The following is a 9,191-nucleotide window of genomic DNA, read 5'->3' on the forward strand; positions in this document are numbered from 1 at the left end:
TTAGGTTTACCCAAGGGTTTAGGGATTAGAATTTAGGGTTTAGGGATTAGGATTTAGGGTTTAGGGATTAGAATTTAGGGTTTAGTGTTTTGCTGAAGACGTTAAAAAGATTTTTTTAATTCTTTTTTCTGTAGCCGCTATTTTTTTTTTTTACTTTTTTATTTTAAAAACATAATATAAATTGATAATATTTTGTTTCCTTTTTTAAAAGATATCGAATTTGAAATAATGAAATTCTATTGGCTGGTGAACCTTTAGATTCACCCTAGGAGGTGAACCCAAGAATAACTCACATTGTAGTCACAACATCTTCAATATGTCCAAATTTAAAACAAGCCCAAGTAAATTTCAAATAAGATTTTAAATTAGTACTTATTCTTGGGGTGAACCTAGGTAATTAGTGTGTTTACATCTTAGTCACAACATCTTCAATAGGACTTATTTCAAATAGGACCTAGAGTGAACCAACCAATAGGATTGTGTTATTTCATATTCGATATCTTTTAAAAAAGAAAACAAAGTATTATCAAATTATATTATATTTTTAAAATTAAAAGGTAAAAATAAATAAATAAAAATAGTAGTAAAAAAAAATATTTTTACCGTCGTCAGCAAAATATTAAACCATAAATCCTAATTCCTAAACTCTTGGATAAACCCTAAACTCTAGGATAAATCCTAAATTCTAAATCAAAATCACTAAACACTAGAACACTCAAGGGTTTAGGATTTATGATTTAGGATTTAGGGTTTAGGGTTTAAGGTTTAGGGTTTTAGTGTTTATTGTTTTTATTTAGATGTTTACCCAAGGTTTTAGGGTTTAAGATTTAGGGTTTAGAGATTAAGATTTATGGTTTAGTGTTTAGTGTTTTGCTGACAAATTTTTTTTTCTGTAACTACTATTTTGTTTTTTACTTTTTTTTTAAAACATAATATAATTTGACAATATTTTGTTTCATTTTTTTAAAATATCGAATTTGAAATAATGAAATTTTATTTGTGGGTAAACCTAAAAAATAACTCTTTAGTAATGGTCAAGTTGAAATTTCAAAGACTAGAATCTGTCACACGTGCGGTCAGAATTTGCACGTGATGATACTATTTTTAATATTTCTTTTCGAAAAGGATCTCTTGACCGAGAAAAGTGCGAGGCTGAAATCAAATTTTGCCCGTTGTCACAAAATACTTTCTTTCAACTTATAGCCGTCACCTTGACCATCCAGATTCATTGGACTTCAGTCACAAGTTAAATATTTTTGTCTTAGCCCCTCAAATAATTAGAAATTGCACTAAACGCAGAGCTGCCACAATTCTTTCCATATATTTGCCAATCCCAATCATTTCTTTACTATGACAATGGCACGCATACATTTATAGGATGCAAACTACCCCATGATCAAATTGTTTATTCAATAAAATAAGGATGCTTTTGACTACCCGCACGTGCTTTAAAATAAGATCCACTACATTCTCAATAGTCAACATTACCTCCACGTACAAATAAACTCTCACTACTATCATCACATGTACATGCAAAAAAAAGAAGCTTAACTTATGGAACATAGAGTGTCTAACACGAATGAGGTGAAATACGGAGGTATAAGGAACCGTCCATGGGAAAATATGCGGCGGATTACGGGACTCCGCCAGACATGGTGCCCGTGTCTGGCTTGAAACGTTTAACACCGCGGAAGACGCGGTTCGGGCCTACGATAGAGCTGCTTTTTCTATGAGAGGTCACAAGGCCATTCTAACTTTCCCTCACGAATACCCAATGATGTCAGACGGTCCAAGTGGCGGCAGCGAGAAATGTGGTGGCTTCTTCGTCGCCCCAGTTTAGTGGAACAGACGGTGGTAGCGTGAAAGAAGTCAATGAGTTTGAGTATTTATTGGAATAGCTTCTAGAATGTGGAGAGAGTTATAACCAGGACGATTAGATAGACGCAAACCATTAACTATAGTTTTTTCTAATGTCGGAGGAACGACTACTAATCATGATTTTGTCCTTAATTAAGGAAGGTTTTCTGTTACATCACTTTTCGCGGGAAATTTAAATGACCATTTCCTCAAATGTTACTTTGCATAATATTATATCATTTTGTTTTATTGTTGAGCTTAAATAGACTCGGCCCAATGTTGCCAAACACTAAAAACACTAAGACCATGATTATCGGGGGTTCTTAGGGTTAAGTTCTTATCGGAATATAAAAACACGTTTTTTAACTTTTAACTAAAAAAGTTAAGAGCTGGTTTTTAAATAATATTTAAGAGTCGGCTCTTAATTAGCTTTTCCCCAATAATCATGCTCTAAGAAACTCAAAAAATACTTTCTATTTTAAAGTTTACAAAAATCTATATTTGAAGTTTCAAGTTGTTTGCTCCAAAACCAAAACTTCAAACTCAACTTCAAAATTATTTGTATTATTTACTATAATCCTTCCATTTGTCATAATTAATATAAATCAATAAAAATTTCATAAATATCTAGCACATATATAAAATATTACAGTAATATTAATTAATAAAATTTACACTAAAATATTAAATTATAAATAGAAACACATAATTAAATATTAAACGACAAGCAAAATACTACATTATATTTATTCCATAAAATTATTTTTGTAATGTTCCATCTTCGGTTACACAAAATTTGTTTAGACAATATTTTGGAGATTTTAAAGATTCCAGAGCAAATTTACCAGACTATTATTATTGTTGTAATATTTCAATATGTTTAATAATTATGTCATCATGTATCTTTTTGAATTTTTTTAATTAAGCCTCTATTGTAATATTCTTGTTGTCTAATTCTAGTTTTAAAATATTATATATTTTTTAAAATAATATTGAATTTTATGTGTAAAATTTGAATGTATAAAACAAATTTGAAATATTTATCATAAAAAAAATTAAGGATTAAAACGATAAACGAGAAAATACTTAAGAATCATAAATATGATGTGTAAGTAATTATAAAGACCAAAATGCAAAAAAAAAAAAAAATAGACTTCAAATTTGAAGTTTTGAGTAGGTTCACTTCTCAAAACTCCAAATTTGAAGTTTTAAAGTTCATTTTGGAAAGCAAAAAACTCTATATTTGAAGTTTTAGAGTTTTTTTCGGAGATACTCTAATCAGGGCCGGCTTAAACTTTTACTGGGCTGTGGGCAAATTTTTTTAATTCATTATAGATGATTAAGCATAATATTATGGGCCCTTGCTAGAAAACAAAAAAAATTGGACCCCTTTCTGTAGTTAAATTTGTTTGATTTTGGGATGGGCCCTGAACCATTGCACTGCTGGCCCTCCCTCTTAAGCCGGCCCAGACTCTAATACAAGCTCTATATTAAAAGAAACTCTAATACAAGCTGCACTACAATCTTATTAAATTGTTGCTAGAACATGCACCCTCATTTTGAAGGGAGAACACCTTTAAAATCAGAGGATAATGATATTTTACTCCAGTGGTCACCCTCAAATTTATATTTAAAAAACTCTACAATACATTTTAATCTTCAACCTTTTAATAGTTAACTATAATCATTAAATTTTCATAAACCAATAAAATATACTATTTGAAAATTTTAAAATAAAGTATTTATGACAAAATATAATAATAAGTAGTTAAATATTACTTATAAGCTGTATAAAAAAATGTTAATAACATATTTTTGATCAAAATACTTTTACAAAAGTATAACAATCTATATATATAAAGTTAGTTTTTTTCTAAGTGGTCAGTGGGTTTGATGACATGTGTCCCCATGTAATTTTTTTTTTACATTTTAGGTATTTTTTCTTTTACACTATTGCAATTTGGCTTTGTACTTTCTAATTGTGCACTATTATTTTTCTCATACTAACCATTATTATGTGATGATTTATAATATATTTTATTAGTCAATAAAATTGGAGATGAATAAAGAAAAAAATAAAAAAAATAAAAATCGATTTTAAATATTTTATTTATTCACAACTAAAAATAACATAAATTTTTACTATTTTATTATTTCTTATTAAATTTCTATTATTTTATTTACAAATTATAATTTATTTTACTATTAAAAATCAAAAAATAACTAAACTAAAAAAAAACTAGAATAAGACACATAATCTAAACTTAAATATCTACGATCACAAAGAAAAAATAGAATACTATAGTAACACTTACTCAACAAAAGTCTGAAACACAAATGGACGCGATCAAGCACCAATCCAAAACACCAAAAAAAAGATTGAGAAAGAATAATCACCGGACCAAAGTCACCACGAAGCAGGAAAACACATGCATAATGCACAATCACCAGCTAAAAGGTATGAATCACCTCACAAACAAAACAACCACATACAAGGAGCTCATGCCAACGAAGAACCACAAAGCTCTGAATAGAAGAGACCAAAGCACCAAAAGACTAACTCCACACACCTATACCAAAGGAAGCAGGAGAAGAAGAAAAGCAACATACGGGAGGGAGAATGGAAGCCAACCACAGAGAAATCAGAGCTCAAGTTTGAGACAAGAAATAATCTTCCAAGCCCACAAAACATACACGAAGGAAAACAATATCTAAACCTTGAGTGGCATATATGTGAAATGGAGAACCACCAGAGACACAACCAGCGATGAAAAGTGCAACGAGATGAGAGAACAAAGAAAGAAAAAGAGACTACACAAAATCAGTAACTGTGGAGCCATCCTCGAGCTATGAAGAGAACATAAAAGTCAGATCACCAAAAACCAGATCTTGAAAACCAAGACTAGCAGAGACTATAAACGGCAAATCAACGAGAGGAAGACAACATCAAAGACAATTGAACTCTTATCCAACCCAACGAGATATAGTTTCTAACATTAACCAAAATATAAAAAAGAAGAGGACCAATATTGACCAAAACAACCTACAACACAGTGAAAAAAACCCGACACAATTGGAAACTCATAAGCATGATCTATAACACATATCAGATAATATCACAAGAGATGAATGTGAGGAAAAACAAGAAAACAAATGTGAGCCTTTTCCGGTGGTGGTAAGAAACACCGCATACCGAAAATGTAAATAAATACATAGATAGTGACGGCTCAAGTCAAAATATGCGGAGACGAAAAAAACATCTTATTAGAATAATGTTCAATGTTGTTAAAAAAAAGAATAATGTTCAAAAATGTGAAAATATGAAATACAATTTTGACGCTGAAACCGTTAATGTTAGAATCAATAAATGCTTAAATTCAAAGTGATTGAAATTCAATATGCTTTACATTAGAAGCTCAATTCACCACTAACAAATACTACTATACATACAACAACACATTATTGAAAAGACGAACACATAATATATTAATCTATAACCTAATACTACATAATACAATAAAATATTAAATCATGCTCTTCACAAATAAATACTGACCACATAATTATATCATCCAAAAATATCATATTTACCATAACAAAATAATATTCTACGCGAAGCGCGGACAACCCCCTAGTAAATACTAAAATATGATATATATAAAAGTTATTTATGCGATTGAAAAACATATATAATTATAAAGACTAAAGTGAAAGGTGAATAATGTTTTGAGGGTATGAAAAGTATTCTGAAAAGGTGATTAATGTACCTTCAAATTTGATGGTGATCTTTCGAAAAATAAGAGGATAAAGAGTTGTTGAAGATGCTCTTAGACATGTCTAACTTTTTTAATTCTGAAAAACACGATGATTTTATTACAAAATAAGTAAAAACGCATAACCATATATATATATATATATATATATATATATATATTATATTTTTTTGGTTTTAGAATCAGTTATATTATGGATGGTTGACAAGTGACATGGCCTGCATGAATTTTATTCCACGATATCATCGGTCTAACTGGATTAGCTACACTGGTTTTCACTTGCAGAACAAGAGTACTATAGAGCCATTCATGATTTCAGGCTTGTTCACAACAATTATTACGATGAGCTTTTCTATTTTGTCTATCATGACAGTGGAACTTATATCATTTTACTATTTCGAAAATGGATGTTCTAAATTTTTCAAAATAGTATGAGAATGCTGATCTAATACGGCTTCAAATCATAAATTAAAAAAAAACAAATTTTCATATCAAGTTGCAACTTTGAATATTTAACTTTTTTCAGTCGAATTTCTTCCTTAGTGACGTTTGAATTGGAAAGCCACAGGGAAGATGAGCTTATTTTGTATGTCAACAAGATTCTCATGCACATGGACGATGCTATGTTATACTATCTCATTAATTATCGCTATTCTGAAAAACTTAAAAACTTTATTAATTGGTTAGCTATGCTTACGTTTTTTTTGGGTAAACAGCCGTGCTTACGTTGAACCAATTCAAGCACATTTAAACGAAATAATTTCTTATAGTACGTTATAGAAAAGATGACAATGTTATGGTTCGTTTTAATCAATGTTCTTGGGATCTCCTTTCTTCTCTCCGATCACTCCCATACCCATGCATAATTCTTTCTGATAAAGTGCTTCTCTGTCCAAACGGTGGCAGTTTCGAAAAGATGGTTTTTGGTCTACTCGTTCATGATCCCTTTCGCCGGTGTGGCGGAAGGGAGTTCGACGCCGGGAATAATCTTGTTTTGTGATTGATTTCTGAGCCCTAGAAAATCATGCTCACTTTGTTTTGTTCAGAATGTAAAAAACAATTATTGATGAAAATTAAAAAAAATGTTTTAACAAATCTCACGCACCGTTGTTTTCCCCGGAACTAGAGTAAGTTTAAAATAAATAGAGATCAATTGCTTTTCACAAAATGTTTCGCCTAAAATTTGATAAATTTAAATGCTCTATTTTCACCCTTTTAACTCTAAATTGTGTAAGTTCATAGATTCAATTTATGATATTCAAAAGTGAACATTTAGAATATTAAGGGTTATAATTAAGATAAAAGATCAGCTTTCCTTTTGTCTATAATTTCTTCTAGCTCTTCTCAACATGCTGTCTTTGTAATTCTTTCATCGAAATCAGGGACCACCTCTTCTTGCGATGTGAAGTAAGTGAGCAAATCTGGGAACGTCTACTGACTCCACAACGGTCTGCACTTCCACACCTGGACAGCCTTCTCGGATTGGATGAGCGTCAGGGACACGTCGTCCTCTTGGACCCTCAAACGCCTTGCTTCGCAGGCCGTTATCTATAGCATCTGGAGGGAGCGGAACAACAGACTCCACGCCAGTACATCCTCTACTTCAGCGACAATCGCTTCATCAGAGATGTTATCTTCGGCCATAGGACAGACAAACGTTTCAACGGTTTAATGCAGTCTTGGCTGAGATTTGAGTAATTGGTTGCAGGTTTAACCAAATCATGTGTAGGCTCACCTTGTTTTAATTTTTTTGCCAAGGCTGATCCTGCTAAGCTTTTAACCCTTTTGTAAAAATTACAAACACTCTCAATTCTCATATTTATATGAATTCACATTTTGGCAAAAAAAAAGTATGTTTCTCAGAGAGGTAGTAATTGTCTGTGAAATCAATAAAGTGACACGATTAGGCCGCGCATACTATTGATATCATATAATAACTTCATGAAAATCTCGTCAAAGAAATATCCGAAGACCTAATGGAAACTGGTACGTACGTAAATCATCTGACAATCTTTTTTTTGCCAAATATGTTGAATACGCATCATCTGACAATCATATTTAATTGATACGCAAAGTACACCGTGTCTTACAATTTATGGCCGTGGTATGCTAACAAAATTCCAAAATGAGTACTAAATAAACAAACTACATGCACATAATGCACGTAGCTAGCTAGCCACCAGAACGCCACATATATAAAACAAGACTACCGTTTATTTCTTTCTTCTGTATCGAGAAGTTCTTCAAGAACCTTATCGTCCAAATACTCAAACTCAAAAACTTCCCGTTGATTTTTTCGACTCACACCCGTAGAAGTTAAACCCGACGATGATGAAGAAGAAGAATAAGGAGGGCGAAGCGAATAGTCGTCCATACGCGAATAATACTCATTAGGGAAGTTAAGTATGGCGAGATGGCCTCTGAGGTTGTAGGCGGCTCGGTCATACGCCCTTGCCGCATCCTCAGCGGTCTCAAATGTCCCGAGCCAAAGACGGGCACCGTTCCTTGAGGGGTCTCGAATCTCTGCAGCAAATTTTCCCCATGGCCTCCTCCGCACGCCTCGGAAACGAGCTTGCTTATCATCTTGTATTTGGTTGTTGCTCCTTCTGTTTGTTCCCTCCATAGAACTTGTCCTAGTTAGTCTCTAGTAGTTCAAGATTGGTTTGCTCTGAAGAGTTAATGTTATTTAGTAAGAGATTTGTGGATGGTGCATATTGTGGTGCTTATATTTATATATAAGGCTGGATTTTCACCGAGTCAGAATCGACGTTCGTTTACATGTGACTTGACGATTTCGGGGGTTGACTGTTCTTTACTGTATATCCTTTATATTATTTTTTTTATTTTTCTTATATTTTATGGATTAATAATAAAGTGTTGTTTTCCAGGAAGGTTCCATCTGCTGTAAGAATTCATATTTGGTTGTTCCGACACATTGGACTATTTTTAATTAGTATTTGACTCTAGAGTGGCGTAACTGTTTCAAATATACTCATGTAGAAACCATGGTCGTAAAGTACTCAGGGCATGTCGAGGGCATGGCATGTCTAGGGCATGGCATATGAAATTCTTTTTTTTTTCTCTGTGGTTTATACTTGGATTGGATAGAGTAACTCTATTATAATGTAACTTTTGTTCCAATGGTGTGACTCTATGATATACTTACGCCATTATAAAGTGAAATATAGAAAAATATCATATTTTACTCTATATATAGAGTGAAAAAAGTAATATTCCTCTAATTATATTATAGAATAATCCTATTGAAACAAAAGTTACATTATAATAGAATTATCCTATTTTAATGTAAATTATAGAGGAAAAAATAGATTTTTATTGGAAATGGTTTATTATCCTTAGTCTATATTCCATACTTCAGGATTATAAAAATCTTCGCAATAGTTAATAGGTTCGCATATATATATCGAGATTCGCTGAGTCCATAATACACAAAGCATAATTTAAACACAGTATGTTACCATATAACCCAATCTCGTAAGTCCTACGCATCCAATGAGGACATGCAATACTTTTTTTTTTAAATATTAATATAAGACTATC

The 9,191-nt window shown here is 31.8% G+C and overlaps 1 protein-coding gene across 1 annotated transcript; it reads right to left on the reverse strand.

The window, feature by feature from the left end:
- Positions 1–7,826: 7,826 nt before the first annotated feature.
- Positions 7,827–8,310, reverse strand: LOC106302664 (ethylene-responsive transcription factor ERF098). Its single transcript, XM_013739129.1, has one exon. The coding sequence runs from the start codon at positions 8,251–8,253 to the stop codon at positions 7,837–7,839; it is 417 nt and encodes a 138-aa protein (XP_013594583.1). The 5' UTR covers positions 8,254–8,310; the 3' UTR covers positions 7,827–7,836.
- Positions 8,311–9,191: the final 881 nt, after the last annotated feature.

The sequence above is a fragment of the Brassica oleracea genome, chromosome C1, assembly GCF_000695525.1.
Source record: "Brassica oleracea var. oleracea cultivar TO1000 chromosome C1, BOL, whole genome shotgun sequence".
In the NCBI taxonomy this organism is placed as follows: Eukaryota; Viridiplantae; Streptophyta; class Magnoliopsida; order Brassicales; family Brassicaceae; genus Brassica; species Brassica oleracea.

Bases quoted from the DNA above. Each gene is read 5' to 3' on its own strand.
- LOC106302664 (XM_013739129.1), bottom strand. From the start codon at position 8,253: ATGGAGGGAACAAACAGAAGGAGCAACAACCAAATACAAGATGATAAG.